Source organism: Narcine bancroftii, chromosome 3 (genome assembly GCF_036971445.1).
Source record: "Narcine bancroftii isolate sNarBan1 chromosome 3, sNarBan1.hap1, whole genome shotgun sequence".
In the NCBI taxonomy this organism is placed as follows: Eukaryota; Metazoa; Chordata; class Chondrichthyes; order Torpediniformes; family Narcinidae; genus Narcine; species Narcine bancroftii.
Window position 1 is genome coordinate 335,596,477 of NC_091471.1, and position 27,857 is coordinate 335,624,333.

Sequence of the window (27,857 nt, forward strand, 5' to 3'; positions counted from 1 at the left end):
TTTCCAATATACAGTGCATGACTCTCAGCTGCAGGGGCTGAATATTGACTGACTGTTTTTGGTATTAAGCAGCAGTCCAAAGGATTCAAGATCTTGACCACTGTTCGGGCTTTCATTAAAGCTGCTCTGATTGTGTGTAATGGTCACAGTTAATTGAGTAGAGTACACTCATCAGGAAAAGCAGAGATAGAGCAAGGAATTTCAATGATTTTATCAGAGTTTTATTTAGGTGCGTAGCAGGATGCTGGGGATTTTATGCTGCATCTGAGCCTCCTGCTCTTCTGGATCCTGAAGGTTATCAACCTCTAATGTTTCTTGACGCTCTTCATCTAACTTAATTTTGCAATATGTAACTCCGCCGTGACCAGGATACCCAGGAGAATGGAAATGCTAGAATGTGAAGCCAAACACAATCTGCTGGAGGAACTCAGCGGGTCGAGCAGCGTCACTGGCAGAAAAATGTCGACCAATTTTTTATTGATGCTCTGCCTAGTCCCGTTATCCTGCACCCAGACCATAGCATTCCCTACCCCTCCCATCCAATCTTTTTCTTAAATGTCAAAATTGAGCCCACATTCACCACATCAGCTATTCCACTCCCACCACTCTCTGCGTGAAGAGGTTCTCCCCCAATGTTCTCTTTAAACATTTCATCTTTAAACATTTCATCTTTCACCCTTAACCCATGTCCTCTTGTTGTCGTCTCACCTAACCTCATTGGGGATCTATGGTGTTTCTTGCAGTAATTCTGGAATTTGTAATGCTTATAGTGGCAGCCAAGGGGCGGGACTTCATGCTCGAATCGCCCCTGTGATTCCGGCTGACCATGTGTTCCGGGGGTCCACGCTAAGATAACGCAGGACCCCCTTCTTGGGGATGAAGTCAGCAGACTGGGGAATGCGTAGGAAGCGCCGTGATGTCACTTCTGGTTTCGGGACAGCTGAACCAGAAGTGACATAAAAGTTGCCTGTAAAACAGTTTTTTGCTGGCCACAATTTGAATCTGACGTTTTGCTTGTAGCTCTGCCCTTAAGGCGCCATATTGGTGACTCCGATGGTTCAGACATCTCTGAACCCTACACAATGGCAGATGAACCAGCTCTGAGTGCCATTGGCATTGATTTGCCAGTGTTCTGGCCACACAGACCACATGCATGGTTCATCCAGGTGGAGGCACAATTCCACCTCTGCAATATTACTAGCGAAGCTACCAAGTTTTTGTAGTTGTTGTGTCGCTAGACGAGGAGTCGGCCATGAAAGTCAAACTGTTCCTGAGCGACCGTCCAGCAGAAGGTAGTACGGCATTCAAGACCCGCCTCCTACAAATTTTCTCCATGACTGAGATGGAAAGAGGGTTGCGCCTCCTCAACCTAGATGAACTCGGGGACAGGTCCCCCTCTGAGCTAATGACTGAAATGTTAGCACTAGCTAACAGACACTCCAAGTGCCTGATGTTCAAAGCCGCCTTTTTACAGTGCTTCCCCCACGATATCACCTTGTTCCTGTCCAACACGGATTTTTCTGACCCTCATGTGGTAGCATCCGAGGCAGACCTCTGTCCTGACAGTCCAACATGTAGCCGCATCCAATAGAGTGACTACCTCGTCTACCTTGGCAACCGCCCACAACCCCAGAGAGGCCCAAACGGCAGCAACGAGACGGGTGGTGTTTCTACCTCAGAAGGTGAGGCTGGAACACCCACTGTTGTGTCCCACTGTGTACCTACTCAGCTAACAACCAGGGAAATGACACCGGCAGCTGCCAGTAATGGCCACAGCGGGTGGCGAACACTGTAGCCTCTTCTGCACCATTGACCGGATCTCCGGATGAAGATTTTTGGTTGACACGGGCGCCAAATGCAGCATCCTGCCACCGAACGCCTTTGAACGAGAAACACAGGCCTAGCAATTCAACCTACTCGCGGCAAATGGAATGCTCATACCCAGCTACGGCACCAGGTCAGCCCATTTATTATTGGGAGACTTGGCTTACAGGTGGGATTTCACTATCGCAGCTCTGCACCAATCGATCCTAGGGGCGATTACCTAAGGGCTAATAACCTACTGGTTGATGTGCGTGGCCGCCAATTAGTTCGTGCCTCCACTAACCACACATGCACACTCTTGCCTAGTACACGGCCAGCCCTACACATACAAACCCTAGCTACAGACAAATTTGCAAGGATACTAATTGAATTCCTTGAAATCCTCACACCAGATTTTCATTTGAACACCTCGTCATACAAAGTCCAACATTACGTGACGACTGAGGATCTGCCCATCCACACCAAGGAAAAGAGTCTTCCCCCTGACCGTCTACAACAGGCGAAAGACAAATTTAAAACCATGAAGGAGCTGGGCATTGTCAGGCATTCTGACAGCCCCTGGTCATCTCTCCTACATATGGACTCTAAAGCAAGTAACGACTACTGGAGGCTGGAACAGTGCGACGATGCCAGGCGCTACCTGATACCGCAAATTCAAGATTTCACCGCAAACCTGTACAGGAAACGGCTCTTTTCTAAAGTAGACCTCGTGAAAGGCTCCCACCAAATCCCCATACACCCAGATGATCTGCCAAAAATGGCCATTGTAACCCCATTTGGACTTTTTGAATTCCTGAGGATGCCGTTCGGTTTGAAAAATGTGGCACAAACCTTCCAACACCTTATGGACGCAGTTTCCAGAGACCTCCCCTTCGTCTACCTGGACGATATCCTAGTGGCCAGCACTGCAGAGGAAGAGCGTGGCCAGCACATCATACTCTTCTTCAGGAAGCTCTAGGATTTCGGTCTTACCATCAACTCGGCCAAGTGCGAATTCGGTAAGGACACTATTAACTTTCTCGGGCACAGGGTTACATTTGCCAGAGCAGCCCCGTTGCCAACTAAAGTGGCAGCCGTCTGGAACTCCCAAGGCCCTCCAACATCAAAGGTTTGCAAGAGCTTTTTGGGCATGGTGCAGCTGCCAAGATATTACACCCACTTTTACACCTCTCGATGGGCAAACATAAGCTGTTGACTCGGATGCCCGAAGAAGAGACAGCATTCCGGGAAGCTAAGGAGATGCTAAGTAAGGCAACCATGTTAGCACACCCATGCATCTTTGCCTCCAACACAGCAGTAGGAGCAGTCCTGGAACAGCAATTCAATGGCCACTGGCAGCCACTCGCTTTTTTCAGCTGCCATCTACGGCCCCCAGAACTTGAATACAGCGCTTTTGATCGGGAACTATTGGCTCTTTATCTGGCCGTGAAACATTTCCGCCATTTCCTAGAGGGACAGCAGTTCATTGCATTTACCGATTTCTAATCCATCACTTTTGCCCATCTCGGATCCATGGACAGCGAGACCATAGTGACATCTGTCTTTCCTTTCAGAATTCCTCCAATGTGTGTCGGGGAAAGACAATGTCATTGCAGATGCCCTCTTCGGACCTGAGATCAACTCCATCACTGGGGACCTTGAAAGCATTGGCCACGGCCCAGCAGGAGGACTTCAGTTGCAAGAAATCAAAATGGGCTCAGAGAGAAGCACATTGCTCTGCGACTTTTCCATTGATAAAGCCCAGCCCGTAGTACCAACAGTGTAGAGCAAAAGACTTTTTGACCAGGTACACAGGCTGTCGCACTCATTGATATGGATGACAATCAAGCTTATGGCATCCAAGTTTGTCTAGCATGGATTAAAATAAACAAGTCTCCCAGTGGGCAAAGACCTGTCTGTCTCATCAAATGGCCAAGGTCCACAAACACACCAAGAGCCTGGTCAGTGCAGGACTTTCCCCTAACCACCCAGAGGTTCCAACACATATACATTGATATAATTGGACCTCTGACCATATCACACGGCCACAGATGCATCCTCACCATGGTCGATCAATTCATCCGCTGGTGAATATAACAACTGAAACGTGCCAGGACTTTCCTATCCACCTGGGTGGCACGTTTTGTGGTACCAGTGCATATTAGTTCCGACAGAGGTGCACAGTTTACTTTGGCACTGTGGCCCGTCTTGTCACACCTCTGCGGCACCCGACTCCATTTCACCACAGCCTACGACCTGCAGTCCAACGGACTAGTGAAAAGTTTTCACAGACACCTGAAATAGGCCCTGCATGTACGACTTACAGGAGTGCAGTGGCTGGACGCACTACCCTGGGTGATGCTGGGGATATGGACCGTTCCAAAGGAGGACTTGCAAGCTTCGTCAGCTGAGCTAGTTTCTGGCATGCCCCTGTCATTGCTTGCCAGAACCGACTCCGCAGCATCGGACGAGATTCAACGCTTGCACCAGTGACTAGGAGCGTTAGCTCCAATTCCAGCCACGACATTGCTCAGCACCCACACACGTACCAGTGGACCTTGACTCAGCGGACTTCGTGTTTGTCCGCCACCTGACAAGGGGAACACAGCTACAGCATCCTTACATCAGTCCGTACAAAGAGCTGATAAACAACGGATTCACCTTGCTCTTGGACATTGGGGGCAAACATGAACTTTATACCAGGGACAGAACCGCCCACATAGACACAGCTGAGCCAGTGCCATTTCCACCTCCGTGTCACTGTGGTCACCCCCCCAAACAATCCAAGACTCAGACTATTGTACCAGATAATGATTCTGGGGGGGGGGAGGTACTTTAGTGGCAGCCAAGGGGCGGGATACTCCGTGATTCCAACCTACCATGCATTCCAGGGGTCCACTCTAAGGTGGCACTGGACCCCCTTCATCTTGGAGACGAAGTCAGCAGACTGGGGAATGTGTCGAGAGCATTGTGACATCACTTCCAATTTCGGGATGGCTGAACCGGAAATGACATAACATTTTAGCTGCTCAGACTGGCTTGAGGACACAAGATCTATTCCTCCAACCAGTGACAGCTGCTGAAAATAGCTCACAGTGCAGACTCCCACAGGTTGAAGGAATCATGAACGTAGCCAGGAACCATCATGTTGACTGCCAAGAAAGGCGTACGGGGTTGGTGGGTTGATTGGTCACCTGAGCATATTTGGGCAGCTCGGCTCGTCAGCTGGAGGAGCCTGTTACTGTGCTGCAATTCAAAATTAAATTAAATTAGACATTGAGGGAATGGAAAATTTCCCACTCCCTCAGTATGTCCGGATTATTAATGTGTGCTCTGTAAAACGAATTCCAGTATCTGCACTTGTGGGGGGTCAGCAGCGATACAGTCTAAACCCAAGATATTGCCTTTCCTGACAAAAATCAAAGCAATTGCATTGAGGAACAGAGAACCTCTGACAAAAATTAAAATAAAACTGCAGATGCTGGAAATCTGAAACAAAAATAGAAGGACAATGTTTTAGGTCAGAGGTCCTTCATTACAACTGGAAAGAAGAGACAAGAAGCTTGTCAAGCCGTAAGGAAGGTGGGATAGGGAGAAGCTTCTGATCGGGTGAACCCGGGTAATCATGTGCATAAAGAGTAAATAGGTTATCTCATCATTGAGTGAATGGGAGCAGTTAGTGAGCAAAGAGACAGACAAAAGGATATAGGATTTGTGAAATGCAGAGCAGGATGACATTCCTGACAGGTCAGGAGTGACGCGTCCTCCTGCCCCGAGAGAGAAGTGGAGAAAACCAACAAGTAAAGCCAATATCACTGATCGATGACTGATACAGATTGAGAAATCAGGATCAAGATTCTTTTGTTGTTATGTAATAAAGCAGGAAATGCGATTTAAAACAAAATTTCCTTCAGTCTACTGTGAGGCAAAGATTCACCATCAGCAGAAATTGTCCGGCCCCTCTTGTACCCTTTTATTGTCTGACATTGTAGAATTCAATGTTGAGTCCAAAAAGCTGCAACCTGCTGAGACAAAAGATGAGGTGCTCTGTTCCTTAACCTTCCTTAATCTATAGCAGGAAGCTATAGATGAAGAGGATCAAGTGGAAGAGGGATGGGAATTAAAACAGCAAGAAGGAAACTGAACACAGGTTTTCAACATAAGACTGTCACGATTAGTATAGTGGTTCACACAATGCTATTACATCACCACTGACTTGCTGTCGAATACGGTGCTGCAATAAAGAGCCTGTAACTGTGTGGGTTTTCCCAGGGTGCTCCAGTTTTCTCTCTCGTTCCAAAGGTGTACAGGGTAGTTAGGTTAATTGAATGCACTTGGGTGGCTACATCTCTAAATTTAAAAAAATTTAAGACTACACTTGGTTTCCCCTACGTAGAGACCATATGTGAGCATCGAATGCAGTCCACCAGATTGGGAGAAATGCAAGTGAATTGTTGCTTCTGCTAGAAGAACTGGGACCCTGATGTGTGGGGAAGGGATGAGATGAAAAGGGTTGCAAGTGGAAATTCCATAGGAAAGTAGCTGGATGGTGAGAATGAAAAGAGAGTAGCAGGGAGTCACAAAGGGAATGTTCCCTGTGAAATGCAGAAAGGGGAGGGGGGGGGGAAAGATGTGTCTGGCAGTGGAATCTGTATCAGTCATCTGTTTGTGATTTTTACTTTGCTTGTTGGTTTTCTCCACTTTCTCTATGGGGCTGGAGGACATGCCAGTGTGACCTGCTGGGAATGTCTTTGCTCTGCCTTTCAGAGATCCTGTGATCTTTTATCTGAGTCCTCCACTATAACTTCTCCCATTCACTCACTGCTCAATTACACTGTTTGCAGCTTATTCCCCCAGTCACCCTGGTTTTATCCCATGAGAGGCTTCTTTCTCGCCCACCACCCCCCCCCCCCCCCGACTCAAACTTCTCTTGCCACCTTCTCAGTTTTTACGAAGGATCTTCAACCTGAAACGTTGACTCTGTTTTTCCTCCCTTCAGATGCAACCTTACCAGCGGTGAGCAGGTTTGGAGAAATATTACAGCGCCGGCAACCCGAGTTAGAATCCGACACTGTCTGTAAGGAGTTTGTACATTCTCCCCATGTCCTCCAGGTGCTCTGCTTTCATCCCTTCAAAACACACGAGGGTTGCAGGTCAATTGGGTGTAATTTGGTGGCACTCGCTCATGGGCTAGAAGGGCTTGTTAAATTTTAAAATGTAAAAATTTAATTTAAAATAAAAGCATAGACTTGCTGTTTCTGTCTGATAAGAGATCCAGTGGCAAGGAAGTTGGAAGTCGCAGTCACCTTGACTTCACCTGAGAAAGAGTCTCGGTCGAGAATCTAGCTGAAGGTCTCCATGCAGGATGTCACATACCTAAGATGGCCAGCTCAGGTTGATGCAGTCTCTCTGACTTTCTGAGAGTAGATTCTTTTCAGCTGGGCCTTTCTGTGCCTCCTTCCCTGAGTGTCCGACCAGTAATGGTGTACCTTTTGAACAAATAGTTCAACGATTGAAGGTTTTGGAACACAGTCAGTCCATTTTAGCATACTTTATGGACTTTGGAAGCTGACTGGAGGTGCATGGTCAGGTCTCCTACTGAGAGCAGAGTTTTGCCTTAAAAAGCAGAGAAAGGAAGAGCCTTATTTTGTAGCTCTTCTGGTTCTAGTGAGACTGTTCAATGACAGTTGGATGGAGCTTTGAGCTTCAACTTATATCATTGTGGACAAAAATGTGTTCCTCCCCCATAAATAATGATGTTATCAGATATACGTGCAATGCTGGAGAAATTCAGCAGGCCAAACAGTGTCCTTTATATTTTTCTTTGGCTTGGCTTCGCGGACGAAGATTTATGGAGTGGTATGTCCACGTCTGCTGCAGGCTTGTTGGTGAATGACAAGTCCGATGCCGGACAGGCAGACACGATTGCAGCGGTTGCAAGGGAAAATTGGTTGGTTGGTTGGGATTGGGTGTTGGGTTTTTCCTCCTTTGTCTTTTGTCAGTGAGGTGGGCTCTGCGGTCTTTTTCAAAAGAGGTTGCTGCCCGCCGAACTGTGAGGCGCCAAGATGCATGGTTGGAAGCGATATCAGCCCACTGGCAGTGGTCAATGTGGCAGGCACCAAGAGATTTCTTTAAGCAGTCCTTGTACCTCTTCTTTGGTGCACCTCTGTCTCGGTGGCCAGTGGAGAGCTCGCCATATAACACGATCTTGGGAAGGCGATGGTCCTCCATTCTGGAGACGAGAACCACCCACCGCAGTTGGGTCTTCAGCAGCATGGACTCGTTGCTTGCGGACTCTGCCAGCTCAAGTACTTTGATGTTGGTGATGAAGTCATTCCAATGAATGTTGAGGATGGAGCGGAGACAGCGTTGATGGAAGTGTTCTAGGAGCCGTAGGTGATGCCGGTAGAGGTCCCATGATTCGGAGCAGAACAGGAGCGTGGGTATGACAACGGCTCTGTACATGCTGATCTTTGTGTGTTTCTTCAGGTGGTTGTTTTCCAGACTCTTTTGTGTAGTCTTCCAAAGGCGCTATTTGCCTTGGCGAGTCTGTTGTCTATCTCTTTGTCGATCCTTGCATCAAATGAAATGGTGCAGCCGAGGTAGGTAAACTGGTTGACCATTTTGAGTTCTGTGTGCCCGATGGAGATGTGGGGGGTGGGGGGGGTGGGCTGGTAGTCATGGTGGGGAGCTGGCTGACGGAGGACCTCAGTTTTCTTGAGGCTGACTTCCAGGCCAAACATTTTGGCAGTTTCCGCAAAACAGGACGTCATGCGCTGGAGAGCTGGCTCTGAATGGGCAACGAAAGCGGCATCATTTGCAAAGAGTAATTCACGGACAAGTTGCTCTTGTGTCTTGGTGTGAGCTTCCAGGCGCCTCAGATTGAAGAGTCTGCCATCCGTGCGGTACCGGATGTAAACAGCGTCTTCATTGTTGAGGTCTTTCATGGCTTGTTTCAGCATCATGCTGAAGAAGATAGTAAAGAGGGTTGGTGCGAGGACGCAGCCTTGCTTTACGTCGTTGTCAATGGAGAAGGTTTCAGAGAGCTCATTGCTCTATCTGACCCGACCTTGTTGGTTTTCGTGCAGTTGGATAACCATGTTGAGGAACTTTGGGGGGCATCCGAGGCGCTCTAGTATTTGCCAAAGCCCTTTCCTGCTCACGGTGTCAAAGGCTTTGGTGAGGTCAACAAAGGTGATGTAGAGTCAGTCCTTTGTTTTGTTCTCTGCGGTTTTCTTGGATCTGTCTGAGGGCAAAGACCATGTCAGTAGTTCCTTTGTTTGCGCGAAAGCCACACTGTGATTCTGGGAGGACATTTTCGGCGACACTAGGTATTAGTCTATTAAGGAGAATCCTAGCAAAGATTTTGCCTGCAATGGAGAGCAGCATGATTCCCCAGTAGTTTGAGCAGTCTGATTTCTCGCCTTTGTTTTTGTACAGGGTGATGATGATGGCATCACGAAGGTCCTGAGGCAGCTTTCCTTGGTCCCAGCAGAGCATGAAAAACTCATGCAGTTTGGTAGCAGAGCTTTGCCAGACCTCTGGGGGGGGGATTCCATCCATACCTGCTGCTTTGCCACTTTTCAGTTGTTCAATTGCCTTATATGTCTCTTCCCAGGTAAGGACCTCATCCAGCTCTAGACTCAAGGGTTGTTGAGGGAGCTGGAGCAGGGCAGATTCTTGGACTGAATGGTTGGCACTGAAAAGAGATTGGAAGTGTTCTGACCATCGATTGAGGATGGAGATCTGGTCGCTGAGGAGGACTTCGCCGTCTGAGCTGCGCAGAGGGCTTTGGACTTGGGGTGAGGGGCCGTACACCACCTTTAGTGTCTCATAAATACCCCTGAAGTCGCCAATGTTGGCGCTAAGCTGGGTTCGTTTGGCGAGGATAGTCCAGCACTCATTTTAGATCTCCCGGAGTTTGCGCTGAAGATGGCTGCATGCGAGACGGAAGGCTCGTTTTTATCTCTGGCCAGGAAGGCTTTGTAAGGTGAGCCTGGTGGGCAGCTCGCTTCTTTGCCAGCAGCTCCTGGATTTCCTTGTAGTTTTTGTCAAACCAGTCCTTGTTTTTCCTGGAGGAGAAGCTCAGTACCTCTTCAGTGGATTGCAGTATGGCCGTTTTCAGCTGATCCCAGAAGGTTTCAGGAGACGTGTCCGTGAGGCAGTTTGCATCCTCGAGCTTTGCTTGGAGGTTTGCCTGGAAGTTTCCTCTCACTACGTCTGACTGCAAATTTCCAACATTGAACCTCTTTCTGGGGGCTCCACTGTTCTTGAACTTTGGTTTGAAGTGAAGATTGAGCTTGCAGCGAATAAGCCGGTGGTCAGTGTGGCATTCTGCGCTGGGCATGACCCTGGTGTGGAGCACATCTTATTTGTCTCTTCCTCGCACCAGAACGTAGTCCAGGAGGTGCCAGTGTTTGGATCGGGGATGCATCCAGGTAGTCTTCAGGCTGTCTCTCTGCTGGAAAAGGGTGTTAGTAATGACAAGCCGCTGTTCTGCACAGAGCTCCAACAGGAGGCGCCCGTTGTCATTGCACTTGACGACGCCATGCTTGCCAAGGATTCCTGGCCAGGTTTCTGAGTCTTTGCCGACGCGAGCGTTGAAGTCGGCAAGGATGACAACCTTGTCGGCTGTAGGGGTGTGTTGGATGAGGTTGCGCAGATCAGTGTAGAACTTGTCCTTTTCTGCTGGTTCCGTCTGAAGGGTTGGAGCATAGACACTGTTGAGAGTGATGCGTCGCTTGTTTTGAAGGGGGAGTCGCATGGACATGATCCGGTCAGAGTGGCCTGTCGGGAGGTTTTCGAGTTTGGAGGCAATGGAGTTCTTGACCATGAAGCCAACACCAGATAGGCGTCGTTCAGCCTGAGGCTTGCCAGACCAGTAGAGTGTGTAGCCCGCGCAATGTTCTTGGTGGCTGTTTACAACTGCAAGGTGGACTTCGCTGAGAGCGGCTATGTCGATGTCGAGTCTGAGGAATTCATGTGCAATGAGGGCAGACCGAAGTTCAGGTCGGTGGCTGTCAGCCTTGTTTAGCATGGTTCTGATGTTCCAGCATGCTAGCTTGAGTTTGTGTGCATCTTTTGAGGGGGAGGACGTGGACATGTCCTCGGTCCTGCGCAAAGGAGCTTTTAGGTGGAGTGCAGTGTGCGCAGTACTGGCCCCACCCTTTACACCCATGGTTCGTGTGCCGTGGCCAAGCAAGCTGGGACATGGCAGCGAGGTCCTTGGGTCGTAGGTTTTATATTGGAGTGACCTTCTCCTATGCAGGTTGGTTAACCGGGCTGAAAAGGCCTGCCTCCCCTTTTAGGTCGAACCAAAATTTTACAATAATGATTGTGATTTTACAATAATGTATATTCTTAGTTTCATGTAATGTTAGTCGAGAAGATCACTGGGGTCTCTCTTTCCTCTGCATACAGTATGACATTTACTGGAGCATAGTCTAAATAGGCGGCGGCCCGAACCACGCAGCGATCCACGGCCAGATGCAGCGACTGAGGTGGGTGAGAGCGGCGGCGAGAGAGAGGGAGGGATGCAGGCGGCCTGAAACTTTCCAGGTCATGCCTGAGTCCGCCTGAGGTAATGGCCACATCGCGGGGAGAGACAGCCAGCCGAATCCGGGCCTGCCTACACCACTGCCCGAGCACCGAACACAGGCCGCCGTCGCCAGGCAAACCCCGGCAGCCCGCACAGCCCGACCATTGGCAGCCGAGCCCCGGGCTGGGAATGTATTTCAGAGTTTAATACACACCTCAAAAACCAATAGTCTAAACATTAACAACTATGAACTCCATTGCAGAGTTCTCTCCAGTCTTAAAAAATGTTCTACTAGAACTTTTCTTTCTGATCCTCAACCAATGCTGCATCCCCTTTACTCGGCCGCGGCAGGAGTAAATGCACGCAGGCCGATTCCAGGGCGCACCACTCCATAACTGTGGACAGCGGTCGTAGATCTCCAGAACTGCTCCTTTATCGCAAAGATGAAAACACCTAACCAACGATTTGGGATTGAGCCCTTCATCAAGGTATGGAAAAATGTCAGCAGACATCCAAATAAAAGGCTAAGGGGGGAGGTGTGGTCGCAAAAGCAGGAGGAAATAGGTGGAGAAGGGAGGGAGGGGACAGCATCAAGCAAGGGGAGGAGGGTTGGCTAGGTGAATAGAGAGGGAAGGGGGTGGAGAGCTGATGGGGAAAGGGAAAATGGAGCAGGTTAGCAGAAACTGGAAAGGTCAATGTTCACGCCATCCGGCTGGAGAAGGCCCAGATAGAAAATGTTGTTCCTCCAATTTGCAGGTGGTCTTGGTGGGATAGTACATGAGGCCATGGACAGACATGTGAGTATGGGAGTGTAATGTAGAACTGAAATGGTTGGCCACTGGAGGGCAGAGCGAAAGTGCTCAGCGAAGTGATCTCCCAGTGTGCACCCAGCCTCTCCAGTGTAGAGAAGGCCACAAGGGGTGCATTGGTTGATGTAAATCAATCCTGTGGATACACAAATGAAGTGTTGCTTCACTTGAAAGGCCTGTCTTGGGCTCCTGACTGTGGTGATGGAGGAGGTATGGGTGCAAGTGTGGCACCTCCTGCAGCTGGGGAAGGTGCTGGGGGATGGGGATGGGTGTGATTAGTGGGGGGAGATGAGTGTATGAGGGAGTCATGGAGGGAGTGGTTTCTATGGAAGACAAAGAGGGGAGGAGAGGGAAAGATGTGTCTGGTAGAGGGATCCTGTTGTAAGTGGTGGAAATTCTGGAGGATATTGTGTTGGATGCGGAAGCTGGTGGGGTGGCAGGTGAAGGCAAGGGGAATCCTGTTTTTGTTGCATCTAGGGACAGAGGGGGCCTGGGCAAATGAGGGGGAAATGGAGGATATGTGGGTGAGGGGTGAGTTGATAATGGTGCAGGGGAAGCCATGTTTGTGGAAGAAGGCAGACATTTCAGAAGATCTGGACTGGAACACTTCATTTTGGGAACAGATGCGGCAGAGATGGAGAAATTGAGTGAAGGGAGTAGAATCTTTGCAGGAAACAGGTGTGAGGAAGTACAGTCGTACTTGTGGGAGTTCGAGGGTTTGTAATACATATCAGTAGAAAGGTTGTCTCCTGAGATGGAGACTCACTAGAAGAACAACATCTGATTTTCCATCTGGGCACTCTCCAGCCGATTTCTGCTAACCTGCTCTCCTTTCTACCTCCCTTCCCTTCCCCCTATCAACTCTCCTCCCTCTTCCCCTAGCCACCCCTCCTCCACTTGCTTGCTGATGTGCCCGCTCTCCCTCCCTTCTCCACCTATTACATTCTGCTTTTGTGACCACACCTTTCCCCCAACCTTTTTATTCGGATGCCTACTGACATTTTTCCATACCTTAATAAAGGTTCAAGCCCGAAATGTCGGTCATTTATTTTTACCTTTGCTATATAAAGGACACTGTTTGACCTACTGAATTTCTCCAGCATTGTGTTTTTACTTCAACCACAGTGTCTACAGACTTTGATGTTTTACTTTATGTTATCAGACGTGTCCTTCACTGAGAAGTCAAGTGTATTAGCATGGATCATGGACACTTTCTCATCACAAAGTGCCCAAAAAATGCTAAGAGATCAAATTTTGTTGGCTAAATTATTCTTCATGCCGTCCTGCCTCTAAGGCCAGTGGAGTGTATCATGCATGCTGGTAAGCCACTCCATACTTCAGTATTGCCCTGTCCACTGCCCATTACAACTGGCATTTTGGTGATATATAGCACATATTGTTTTTTAAAAAAAACCTTCTTTGGTGAAATCCAGTGGCAGTTATTTACTGGTGAACTGTAAATAGTCTTCTATTGTAAGTTGGAGGGTGCAAGGGTCCTGGGCTCTGTGTCAGTGCTCTCTGTCATTGTGAGACACTCTGCAATCCCCAGTCAAACTATGATCTCCACTTCTCATCAGTCATTCTGATTTGTCTTTGTTAAAGTCTGTGAAATGTCAGGGTGCAATGTCAATGGTAGAGTCTATGCCACATCTGAGTACACCATACTTTATCAGAAAGAAGATTGTGCACCTGATACACTGTGACCTAGAAAGGCACCTCCAATTTGTTAGAACCAGTTATGCTACAGCCAGCAGCTGTTCATCAGTAATTAATGTCACCTTTAATGGCCTAACAGGACTTGATATTTTCCCATCTCCAAGATGCAATTTTCATAGCAATAACATTTGAACATAATCTGTCACTAGAAATTATGTGTACTGAACCAATTTACTAAGGCATTAAAATGAAAGAAAGAAATAAAAAAAATGCAAAATGAGAAGAGAGGAATTAATTTAAGAGACCTCCTTTGGACTGCTGAACATGTATGTATACCATCTCTCTCTCTCACACCTGTGTATCTATGTATATGCATGTATGTACAGTAAAACCCCTGGTATCCAGCATCTAAGGTGAGTGGTAGATGTCGGCTCAGTGTATTTTCCAGATGTTTGAGACTAATACACTTGCATTAAGAATAAACAGTTTAAAAGACAAAAATATTGTACTGTTACTTACACTGTGAACAAACCACTTGCATGAATATATGAGCCTTAAAGCATTTTAATTTATTTTCACTCATTCTTTGTAAACATTTAACCTTCGCTGCATCTGAAGGTTCCTCCCCCTCCACCGATCCACCCAAAAGATGAACAATAGTATTATAGATAATTAACCCCCCCCACCCCACCACCACCAAGTTTACAGATAAAGACTTTGACTGGGGTGACTCTTCCCAAGCAGGGATAAGGAGACAATTTAAGAGAGTCACCCACAATCCTGTTTCACTCGCTGAATATTTGCTCCCATCTTCACCAAAGGTTCATGTGTTACTTCAGTGAATATTTACTTTTACAATTTTAAACTTACATATTTGCTGCCCAGCTGATTATTTATTTATTTATTTTAATTCTTTACATTTATTTTCTTTTTTTTTGCTGTTTGCTTAAGGCTACCTGTTGCCTGAATTCTAGATGCCAGGGGTTTTACTATATACAGCAATAACATCGCATCATTTAGCACCTTCAATACACTCTAATGCCTCATTATGCCTCCTAGAAACCGTATCACATTAAATTTGACAGCGAGTAAACTCTAGGAATGATGACTTAAATGCTTTTGTCAAAGAGTTAGATTTTAACGAGCATCTTTAATGAAATGAGAGAACGAGAAGGAATTACAAATTAAAATTTCAGTTCTGGGCAGGTGACATTATCACTGCTAAGAAACCCGAAAAAGGGCTCAAGCCCGAAATGTCAATCACCTTTTACTTTCCATGGATACTGTGTGTTCTGCTGTATTTCTCCAGCACTCTTGTGTACCATCATTATCATCTTCCTTATTTATCGGATCCCAGCCTTTATGCCCTCTTGTTACCCTCCAGCAGCCTTCCCTTACCTGACTCCATATGCACCATTTTATTTGTCTGGTTCCACCCATCACCCTCCTGCCCATCTCCCCCTCTTCCTGACCTGGCTGCATCTCCCTGTCCTCCTTCACCCCTCCTCGAACCACCCTTCACCTACATCACCCCTCTCCTCTTCATACTGGCTGTCTTCCCTCTCCACCTTCAGGCCTGATGCATGGTCTTAAAACCTAAGACTGCTGTCACCTGGGAAGGGAGTCACTGGGAAGAGAGAATGTAATTTATATGCTGATTATTTTAGGAGGATACCGTAGATTTTATACTTAGTGAAAGAAGGGATGGAAGATGGAGTTATGGACTGCTTTTTTTTGGTGTCATGGGATCTGGTAAGATTCCTTGATGTGTTCAAATCTAGAAAACGGAATAATTTTTCACTTTAAGATGTTAGAACCTGCAGAAACTTGAAATGTCAGCTCTGAGAAATGAAATGTACATCTTTTTAAATATTTTTTAATATTAAATATTTAGACCTACAGCACTGTAACAGGCCAATTTGGCCCTGCGAGTCTGTGCCGCCAAATTTACCCCCCATTAACCTACATCCTGGTACGTTTTGAATGGTGGGAAGAAACCGGAGCCCCTGGGGAAAACCCACAAGAACGTACAGACTCCTTTCAGACAGTGCAGAATTCGAACCCAGGTCTGGTCCCAATTGCTGGTGTTGCACAAGCCACAATGAAAATGAAAAATATGATTGTATTGGAAATAATTTGATAGTATACTGAGTTTGGACTCAGCCTGAGCATTGAGCTTGCAAATTTATTTTGGAGGTCATAATAAATATTTATGAAAATGTTTATTACTGAAAACTCACAGGGGAGTACTGCATTAACTTGGAATAGAAAAGGAACCGGATCTGTGAAATGGTTGACTACTTGGAACAATTTCTATATTAGAAGTAACCAAACCCTGACTCAGCACTTAAAAACAGAAAGTTGACGAGGACAGGAAAGCTTGAAAGGTAAAATGATAAGGTAAAAGGTCAGATTCTTCCATCAACATGTTTTGTTGGGAGATCGAGTCATCCTTGGTTAAAGTTTGAGAGGAAATGTTGTCTCTTCTGTTGGAATATGATACATCAGGTCATAACCTTCTGAGGAGAGCCGGAATTGTCATGTAATTGTTGAGGATGATGACTGTGGGAAACATGTGCCTCTACGTTGGTGAGACCAAGTACTGATAGAGTGACCTGCACTATGTCTGTAGATCTAAGCTAGAAATCTTGAATGCCAACCATTTTAATTCCCCTCACCATTCCCACATAGACATGTCTGATCTTGGCTTCATTGGTATCCTGAGGCCAAATGTAAACAAGATAAACCCAAAAGCATAAAGATCAATTTTTCAAATTGTAGGTAACCCCCACCTCTATCTGGTCCCATGGTTTTCATTTCTTTATTTATTCCCATTCTTACTTTTCTCTCTAACTTCCACCCCCATGTAGCCTCTCCCTCTAACAATTTCTTCACCTCTCCCAGTATCAATACCCTATCACCTCTCTAATCTCTCTGCAATACCCTCTAACCTCCCTGTGTCATACTCTATCATTTCTCTGCAATACTCTAGCATCTCTCTGTGCAGTATTCTAGTTCCTTTCTGTGCAACACCTTGTCACCTCTCTGAGCAATACTCTATCACCTCTGTACAAAGCTCTGTCACCTCTCTGTGCAATGCCCTGTCACTTCTCTGTGAAATACACTATCATCTCTCGGTGCAATGCCCTGTCACTTCTCTGTCCAAAGCCCTGTCACCTCTCTGTGCAATACCCTGTCACTGCTCTTTTGGAATGCCCTGTCACCACTCTGTGCAAGGCCCTATCACTTCTCTGTGCAATATCATGTCCCCTAACTGTCCAACACCCTATCAACTCTCAGCCCATCCCCAGATGCTTCCCTTCCCCTCCTTTTCTCCCTTGATTACCTGATATCATCCCTTCCTTCTTTAGTCTCAATTAGGGTCTGACCCGAAGCATTGACTGATCATTTTTCTCCATGGATGGTGCCTGGCGCACTGAAACCTTCCAGGTTTTCATTGTCAATGGGAAGTCTGTTTAGTTTCTTTTTCATGGAGCATTGGATCAAATCCAGGGGTGCTCTTGGACTGCTTGCCATGGTACAATATATTGGTTGTGGTATTGGCTTAATCGGCAACAAAGTTGTCAGAAAATTGTTGACCCTTGTGGTCAATTGCATTGACCGTATGTATATGTGTTCAACCATATGAACTGGGAATTAACTCATTGCTGTTTTTGTGGACCTGGCTACATACAAATTCTCTGCTATGTTTATAATGGTATCACCTCAAATGTTCTTCATTGATTATGGAGTGCTTTTGGAGGTCACAGATTCCACATTGCCTCCTTTTCATGGATCAACAGCTCTGAAAGGGAAGGACATGATCTTTCAGTGGGCTCACAGGTAAATAGAGCATATAATATGTAATTAAGCCAATCAAGTGTTGTGCGGACTGAGAAGGTAAGTAGAAGAAACAGCGTTCGTTCTTGTTATTTCCAGCAAGCCAGTGGCATATGCAGGAAGCTAGTCCTTCAACTCACTTGAAAATTGTTAAATGTTCTTGAGGCATCCATTCCACTCCCCCAGCATCTTTAAAAGGAGATTGATACTGTTCTGAAGTTACACTGTGTGAGGTATCAAGCCCTGCATATTTGAGATAGCCTCTCCTATGGGTCTCTTATGGGGTTCTGCAAAGGTATCATTGTCCATTGAAGCCATGGGTGTCAGTGGAGGGGGTGGGGTGGGGAAAGCGACTTGGAGAAAAATCACAAAGCAACAATCATCAAATACTTTTCCTCGTTGAACATTTCAGCCTTTATTTGTGTTATAAATAAGATTTAACCTTGAACAGCTTGTGATACAGGCCTGTCCACCAGAACAGGTTCTGCTTCACTCGATTTCATCTCCACTTGCACTGTCATTTTACAATTAAAAACCAGAGATGATTTGAAGGAAAGCAGAACTTGTTTCTGAGAACATTGGTTGGCATGGCAACAATAAGACAAAAAAATACACTACTTGAGCCTGGCTGATCTGAGAATAAAGATGTCCCGATATATTGAAATTAGATTTTCAAACTAATACATACATCATCTGCAGCAAATCCAAAAAGATGATAATCCTCTGGATAGTTAAGCAATGGCAACAGTTCTCATCTAAGGGATCATGTCATTAAATATACTGCAACATGAGGTGAATAGCAAAATCTTGGAAGCTGAGGACTGTCTCTATACAGTCTGCTCTGCTTGTGAAGGGTTATTGGACTGATGACAAAAAATAAACTGGTCAAGGCTTCTGCTCATGTGGGCTGCCCATTGTATTGCTGCAGAGATGTGGATAACTCCTGAACTGGAAAGCAACAATGAATACACTTGTCAGAAAAATCACTGGCTCATTGGTTCACCGGGTTCAATCTGTCAGTGTATCAAAGGGGGAGGAGTCAGGCGATCCTGAGGACAAGCTGATCAACTTTCATCCAAGACTGAAAGCCCACATCATAAATGCAACAGTTTCTCAATTACTATCAATAACACTGGACAATGAAGATTTTGTTTCCTGAGCACTTTTGGGTGTATTTTATGCATTTTGGGCTGCTAATCCAGAAAATCACCTGAAGGTTTTCCTATCACATGGTGTTTTTTAGACATAACCTATTTTTATGATTTCCTGTCATATTTAACATGCTTCAAACATACAAAAACATCAAGTGCATCATGTCATTGAAAATTCATTTTCTGCATTCACACCTGGACGTATTCCCTGCCGACCTTGGTGCAGTCAGTGACGGACACGGGGAAAGGTTTCATCGAGACATTGAGACCATGGGAAAGTGGTTTAAAGGCAACTAGGATCCATCATTGGTGGCTGACGATTGTTGGACACTGACATGAGAGGCATCAGATGCTGAGTCCAAATGTAAATCAGCAGTAAAACATCTTTAGGTCAGTTGAACTGACACAATGTGTCGGCATCATTATGCGATTAAACAGGCTCAATTCAATAAAAGTTAATTTAATGTTTCTCCAACTTCCTTAGTGATACGGCAAATCTGAAATTATCTTTGTGTTCAGCTTGAAGTTGTCTATCGTAATCCCCAATTATTTTTTAGGAAGCAAACCTTTTGAAAACATTTGTTGTCCAGTGTTATCACTTAGCTCAGATAACAAGTCCTTTGGCCGAAGAGCCCTTGGATCGCAGACCTGGAATTTCCTACCTCGTGCACCTTAGGAACACCATCAGCAGAAGGACTGCAACAGTTGAAGAAGGCAGTCTACCAACATGTTCTCATGGTGGGGGTGTGGGGGGGGGGGGTTAGGGTTGGGTAGTAAATGCACCCCTGTCTGCACTGCTGACATCTTGGAAAAATGAATTAAATGTACATTTGTAAAACAGTGGCTGAAAGAAAGTTAAGATTCAAGGTCTGCATTTACAGTGCTACCCTCTCCCCCAATCCTCACCTTTCTTCTCCAGTCCTCCCTTTGATGTCCAATTATGGCCTGTTGGCCTATGCTCTTTCTCCTGTCCTTTCTTATCCCCGCTCTTTTTATTCAGGCGTCTTCCTGCTTTTTGCTTATTCTTTGGCTTGGCTTCGCGGACGAAGATTTATGGAGGGGGTAAAAAGTCCACGTCAGCTGCAGGCTCGTTTGTGGCTGACCAGTCCGATGCGGGACAGGCAGACATGATTGCAGCGGTTGCAAGGGAAAATTGGTTGGTTGGGGTTGGGTGTTGGGTTTTTCCTCCTTTGCCTTTTGTCAGTGAGGTGGGCTCTGCGGTCTTCTTCAAAGGAGGCTGCTGCCCGCCAAACTGTGAGGCGCCAAGATGCACGGTTTGAGGCGTTATCAGCCCACTGGCGGTGGTCAATGTGGCAGGCACCAAGAGATTTCTTTAGGCAGTCCTTGTACCTTTTCTTTGGTGCACCTCTGTCACGGTGGCCAGTGGAGAGCTCGCCATATAATACGATCTTGGGAAGGCGATGGTCCTCCATTCTGGAGACGTGACCCATCCAGCGCAGCTGGATCTTCAGCAGCGTGGACTCGATGCTGTCGACCTCTGCCATCTCGAGTACCTCGACGTTAGGGGTGTGAGCGCTCCAATGGATGTTGAGGATGGAGCGGAGACAACGCTGGTGGAAGCGTTCTAGGAGCCGTAGGTGGTGCCGGTAGAGGACCCATGATTCGGAGCCGAACAGGAGTGTGGGTATGACAACGGCTCTGTATACGCTTATCTTTGTGAGGTTTTTCAGTTGGTTGTTTTTCCAGACTCTTTTGTGTAGTCTTCCAAAGGCGCTATTTGCCTTGGCGAGTCTGTTGTCTATCTCATTGTCGATCCTTGCATCTGATGAAATGGTGCAGCCGAGATAGGTAAACTGGTTGACCGTTTTGAGTTTTGTGTGCCCGATGGAGATGTGGGGGGGCTGGTAGTCATGGTGGGGAGCTGGCTGATGGAGGACCTCAGTTTTCTTCAGGCTGACTTCCAGGCCAAACATTTTGGCAGTTTCCGCAAAGCAGGACGTCAAGCGCTGAAGAGCTGGCTCAGGCAGTCAGATTCACAAACAACTCGGACTTAGGAACAGACAAGTCGTCCGGAAGTAGAATGTCATCAACTTCCGGTTTGAGCGTGGTTGAGTCAGCATTGCAAGACAGTATGTGTATGATATTCACATGCGATGATGCCCGGCATTGTGAGAGAGTACATATTGCAAGTGCGGAAACAGATTGGAATTCGAAATTGTAAAGTGTGGATTTGAACATTGCACCTGTACAGTATACTCTTATTTCATCTGGTTTACAAGTGATTAGTGAACCAACAGTTTGGTGACTCTTTACTGCCTCCTTGGGTTAAAGGCAGCTAGAAATTAAAGGATGCTTCTTTGCAGCTGATTCCATCTCCAAGTTTCACGTGGCAAAAATCCGAATATACCTGAATTGTACTTGTAATCTACCAGATCTACCAGGGGACTTAAGGTGATTTATGATGAGAAAATGTAAAGCTCTGTACAATCCTCCCTTGATGCCTACTTCAGGAAAAAAAAACCACCCTTCCCCCCCGCCCCCCACCACTGCCTCCAGCAGCAGAATCAAACCCTGACTCATCACCAGGTCCATCCTCTCCATCAGTAGCCATCTCTCCATCATCTTCTCCTACATCATCTAATTATGTACTGTATTATTATGTTTCACATGTGTATTTAGAAGCATTTCTTAGTGTTTTACATGCATAGAATGGTAAAATATTTACTATATATGCATTATACTAAGAAAAACATTTGACTAACGGACGCTAAATAATGACCACATGTACGTGTTCTAACTTAAATACAAATTCAAGTTAAAGACAGACCTCGGTAAGAGAACTCGTTTTTAACCCGGGGACTTCCTGTATGTTGAAGAAGGGCTCAGGCCCGAAATGTTGGTTATACAGTACTCTTTGTTTCCTATAGACACTGTATTCCTCTAGCATTTTTGTGTTTTTACTACAATCACTATGTCTGCAGACTTTTATGTTTCACTTCTTAAGATACAAGTTGTCAGGAAAATGTTTCACCCTTTCTGTAGTATTTAGGCCAAAAATTTCCAGGTTTTCTCCTGCATACAAACTTACAATGGTTATTCAAGACTGCCAATGGATTGAGGCGAGGAATTAGCATTCCGCAGTAACAGTAGACAAACACATTTGCAGTGATTCTGACAATAACTTGGAGGCTTTGGAGTTATTTTACAGCTGTAATGAGAGTACTTGATGATAGAACATCTGCAAAGATTGATAGTAAATGCAAATCAGGGAAATCTTATTCACTAGCAGTACCTTGTTCCTGAACATAAAGTCAGTAGGTACAAGCTTGATTCAGACTGGAGCCATTGGCTTGCAGAGTGCCTGCAACATGCTACAATTAAAATTTACCTCGTTTGAAGTAAAAATCTTGGGTCACTAGTTCTAGGCATTAGCAGAAAACATTTCTCTCCCACAACAGTTCCCCACTTATTCTAACTTCACTTCCCAAACCACACACAATGTACAAAGTCAAACATAACAAAAATGAGAAGGAATTAAACAGAGAAGGTGGCAGAAATAATCATTAGATTTAATTTAAAAAAAAGTTTTTAGACCTACAGCATGGTAACAGGCCATTTCGGCCCATGAGACCGTGCCACCCAATTTACACCCCATTAACCTACACCCTCAGGATGTTTTGAATGGTGGGAAGAAATCGAAGCCCCTGGAGAAAATCCATGCAGACACAGGGAGAAGGTACAAACTCCTTACAGACAGCGCGGGACTCAAACCCTAGACCATTAACCGGAAACATTAACTCTATTTCTGGTTAACTTAATCTTGACACTCATGCTCAATAGATCTTCTATTGAGTGTTCTGCATGAGGAAGAAAATGTTACTCCTGCAAACGTTCGGGACGAGATCAAGAACTTGTACTTAAAAACATTCAAAAGAACTTCATAGGAGCATTATCCATACATCTGTCATAAACTACATAAAAAGGTTATTAGGACATTTGGGGAGAGGTTTCATGGAGAATTTTAAAGGGGGAAACATAGAGGTTAGGGGAGGGGAGATGTCTAAGTGTGAAGGCATTACGTTACTTCATTCATGAAGGGGAATGTGCAAAAGGTTAGGATTGGAGACACAGAAATCTTGAAGAATTGCAGGGAAAAAGGAAGCATGGGAGACAGTGGGGTAGGGAGGGGCATTTGGGGTCAAGGCACTGGTACCATCTTTGTGACCATCTATCATTGTCTCCTCAGAACTCCTTAGGCCTAAAACTGTCAGAAACCTTAGCTGTTTGTGTGTGTGTGTGTGTGTGTGTGTGTGTGTTGAAAGCAGAGAGATGGAGCAGATTTTTAGTTCATCTTTTGGGATGAAGGTAATGCTGGCATAATCAGCATTTATGAGAAAAAATTAGGTTTGGACCAATCTTTATTAGTCGGTTAAATCTTTATATAAAAATCCTTCTGCTAGAATGATGACAAATGGCCAAGAATCATCATATTTTTTATTAGAGAGATCTACTAGACAAGAGTGTCCTTTGTCACTGGAATTATTTGTATTAGCTATTGAACTTTTAGCACAATTGATAAGACAGGATAGTAGTATTAAGGGTATTAGAGTTAATTCTGAGGAATTTAAGATTAATTTATTTGCTGATAATGTTTTGATTTACTTAACAGAACCACAAAATTCATTAAGTTTATTAAATGAGAGATTAAAGCAATATGGACAAATATTAGGTTATAAGATTAATTGGGATAAAAGTGGAATTTTACTGTTGGTGATTATACTCAATGTATGAAAATTCAATTTAAATGGATAGATCAAATCAAATATTTAGGTATTAAAATTGATAATCAGATCATTTATATAAACTCACATATTTACATTTATTTAATAAAATTAAAGAGGATTTAAATAGATAGAAAAATTAATGGATAGGGTTAATTGTATTAAGATGAATGTTTTCCTAGAATTCAGTATCTTTTTCTATCTATTCCTTGTAAGGTTCCTTTAAAAAAATTTTAAGGTTTAAACTCCCTAAAAAGAAAGTTCTTGCGGAGAGGTAAAATGGCAAATTTTCACAATTATTATAAAGCAGTAGAATTGAAGTTTGTTAATAGAATGTTTGATTTGGATAATTTTGAATATGGGCTAATATCAAATTATTTAATATTGGTGAAAAAAAATGACACAATCTATTTGTAAATGGAATACTAAGTTATTAATTATTAATAATGGTCCACCAATTTTGAGACATTTAATTTAATTAAGGATTAAAATAAATGATAAGATAGGTACCCAGGAGAAAATTTCAGCAAAAACACTTGTATATCAGAATAAACTTTTTTCTTTTACTCTTAATAATCAGTTTTTGAAAATATGGAATCAGAAAGGAATTAAAACAGTACAATATTGTTATGAAGCTGGTTATTTTATTTATTTTCAGAGATTGAAAGAAAAATATGAAATTCCAAATAATACTCTTTTTTGTTGTTATCAAATTAAAGCATTGCTTTGGGATAATTTTGGGCATACTTTGAGATTACCAAGTCAAACAAGTTTTGAAATTTTACTTACGGAAAGTTGTATAAAGTAATGTATTTCTGAAATGTATAAACTGTTACAAAGTAAAATGCCTAATTAGATATTCATAAATCGAGATTGAAATGGGAAGAGAATTTGGGAATTACAATCGACCATAAGGATAGTATGTCTAAGATTATTAATGTTCGATATAGGTTAGTTCATTATAATTTTTTTGCATCAATTGTACTTAACTCCTCAGAAATTAAAGAAATAAAATTTAAGTTCTTCAGATTTATGTTTTAGATGTTTCAACGAAATAGGCTCTTTTTTACATTCGACTTGGTTATATGATAAAGTTAAACTTTTTTTGGAGACAGGTTAAGGTATTCTTAGAGAAAGTTCTAAAGTTACAATTACCGATGGACCCAACATTGTTTTTATTAAGTTGAGTTTGATTTTGAGGTTGACTAAGTATCAAATTGTGTTTTTAAGGTGGTAGCAAGGAACTATATAGCTATTACTTGGGAAAATGAGATTAATTTGGGTTTGCAGAGGTGGCATATGGAATTGAGGTCATCTATTCCTTTGGAAAAAATCATGTATAATTTGCGTGATAATTATTTTTTTCTCTGAAGTATGGAGCCCCCATTTGGACTATATGGATTTAAAATTTTGAATACCCTGAAGCTTGTCGTGGTGGTGTTGCTTTGATCCATGGCGGTTTACTGTATTTTTTATGTTAAATTATTTTCTTTCTCTTTTCTTTCTTTGGGGTGTTTGGGGATGCGATGTGGGTGCGTATAGGGGTTGTGGGGGAGGGGGAGGGGGTATACATTGTGCATTAAAAATTTTAAATAAAGTACTCATTAAAAGTCAGCATTGAGAAGGTGATGATGAACCACCTTGTGGAACCTCTGCCCTCTCAAAGAAAGTCCTGCTGATTTACTATTGGAAACTGCTTCAAGACTTCAATTTAGCTATAATGCAGTTTTACATGCTGCGTCTTTCCAGTATTTTCTGCTTTGATCTTCTCTCTGTTTGTAGATAACATGAACACGTCCTGTAACAAGAAAGTACATTTGGCCAGAGGATGTACAATGCAGCAAGTCCCACTACCCCGCAGATCCCTTTGTGTGGGCATGGGTCAGAGAAATGTAGTTATGATATTTGCATCAATGTCTCCACCACACTGTGTGCAAGATCCTTAAATGGTGAATTAGAGTTACAGAGCTGCAGCACAGAGACAAACCCTTCAGCTTGTCAAGGCAGTACTAACCATCAAACACCTGTTTACACTGATCTAATGTTGATCCCCTTTTTTAAAATAAAATTCTCCCCACATTCTCATTGACTCACCTGTAATTCTGCTACTCACCTCCACATTAGGGGGCATTTGCAATGGCCAATTAACCTGACAATTTTGGAATGTAGAAGGGAACCGGAGAACCTAGAGGAAACCCAGGCAGCCACATTCGAACTCCTCATAGCCAGCTCCCAACATCAGTATTGAATCGGTCTCCAACACCATAAGGCAGTGGCTCTATGCCACCAAAAATGCTGAAGTAGTTCATTTAAATGTAATATTCAAAAATTGTGGCCAAACCCGTGCTGCTTTGTTTACCTTCTTTGAATAGGTGTCTTAAGCTGGTAAGTTTGTGGATGATACCATAATTGGCAGTACAGTGGAAGTGAAGATGGAACTTAACTCTACCAGTGTGAGGTGTAACACTTTGATAGGCTAAGACAGGACAGGACTTACGTAGTTAATGATAGCCCCTAGAGAGTGGTGTAGAGCAGAGAGATTTGGGAGTACAGGTACAGTGTTCCATGAAACTGTTGACACAGGTAGGCAGGTGGGAGAAGAAGGTATTTGGCCTGCTTACCTTCATTGGTCAGGAGCTGGGACATCATGTTGTAACTGGAGAAGACGTTAGTGAGTCCGTACTTGGAGTATTGTGAACTGTCTGGTCACCCAGATATCATTAAGGTGGAAATGGTGCAGAATTATAAAGAGAGGCTAGTATAGGGCGGGATTTTTAACTCTGGAGTTTAGGATGATGTGGCGGGGGGGGGGGGGGGGGGGCGCGGTATCTAAAATTTTGGGGGCATAAAGTAAACAGTCAGTTTTTTTCTGGGTAAACTGTGGTATAGGGCGGCACAGCTGGCGTAACAGTTAGCACAATACCTTTACAGTGCCAGCAATCAGGACCTGGGTTCGAATCTCACACTGTCTGTAAGGAGTTTGTACGTTCTTCCCATGGGTTTTCCCCGGGAGCTCCGGATTCATTCCACCCTTCAAAAACATACCAGGGTGTGGGTTAATGGGGTGTAAAATGGGCAGCAAGGGCTTGTAGGGCCAAATTGGCCTGTGATCATGCTGAATGTCTAAATTTAAAATCTAAAAAGAGGAACCAAAAATTAGTGGGCTTAGATTTAAGGTGAAATGAGGAAGAATTAAAAGAGACCTGAGGAGTAAATTTTCCATAGAGAGTGGTAGATATATGGAACGAGATGTCAGAGGAAGTGGGAGAGGTGAGTGGAATTGTGACATCAAATATATTTGACATGTACATGCATAAGAAAGATTTAGAGGGATATTGGCTGAAAGTGAATGGGTAGTTTGGGTGGAGAAGTTGGTCCAAAAGCCCTATTTTTGTCATTTGAAGCTTCATGACTCTACAACACTCTTTATTTAGCGGAAGACACATCTTTGTAGCTTGCTGTGTGGAAGATTCCAGGGCAAGGAAAAAGCAGAAACAGTATGTTACTTCAGAAAGTAGGTCAGGCTCCTCACAGTCAATTCTATAAATTGAAGAGACAGTAAACTTTGTAAGGCATGTGGGTGAGGACATGCTTTTGCTAAAGTTCAATGCAAATGGGCACCATTAAGGGTCTGCCTCTGACTGTTTTCAGCACAGGATTGAAATAAAGAGGTCTAGGAATTTTTTCTCTCCCTGGGCAAATTGAGCAAAATTCATTAAAATTGTCCGTTTTATGTTATTAATAGTATGATAAATCCCTTCAGTCTTTCCTCTATTTTCATCATCTGTTCATTGGTGGTATGGCCAGCATTTATAACCCATCACTCATCCTCCTGGAGAAGGTGGTGATGGGCTGTCTTCTTGAATTACTGCAATCATTCAAGTAATGGAACTTGCACAATGCTATCAGGTGAGTGGCTTCTGAATTTAGACCCAGGTTGAGGTGGTATGTAATTTAGAAAGACCCCTACAAGTAATATTCCCATGAACTTGCTGTCACAAGATAAAGGAACAGAAATAGGCCATTTGGCCCATTGAGTCTGTCCTTGTCCTTCTTTCTGGTTGAGGTAGCTGCTTTTGGTGTAATGTGGTTCAGTAACTACTGTGTATTTGGACACCCTCTACCCTCTACTCCGCCCCCCCCCCCCCAACCTCGTCGCTACTTGGGATGGTGTGTGGAATGAATTTTAGGATGGCTCCCAGGTGTCCATCAAACCGGCTGCTTTGTCCTGGATGATGTCAAGTTTCTTGAAAAGTTGTGGAACTCAGTGGGGGTGTGGAGAACGTTCTGGCTTGTAGGTGGTGTCAGAAGCTGAGTC

The 27,857-nt window shown here is 44.5% G+C and overlaps 1 protein-coding gene across 26 annotated transcripts in view; it reads left to right on the plus strand.

Annotated features, from left to right (window-relative positions):
* Positions 1–27,857, plus strand: part of spata20 (spermatogenesis associated 20) — a 352,217-nt gene that overhangs the window by 226,055 nt on the left and 98,305 nt on the right. For 2 of the 26 annotated variants that reach the window (XM_069929405.1, XM_069929406.1), the window contains exon 16: positions 16,049–16,193. The exons of 18 other annotated variants lie outside the window; for them this stretch is intronic. In XM_069929405.1, coding sequence (XP_069785506.1) covers positions 16,049–16,171 — 123 coding nt within the window. In that variant the 3' untranslated portion in view covers positions 16,172–16,193. Of the gene's footprint in view, positions 1–6,802; positions 6,881–11,223; positions 11,308–16,048; positions 16,194–25,321; positions 25,622–27,857 lie in introns of those variants that run through there. 6 more of the 26 variants (XM_069929412.1, XM_069929419.1, XR_011354684.1 and 3 more) reach the window with 5 other exon arrangements.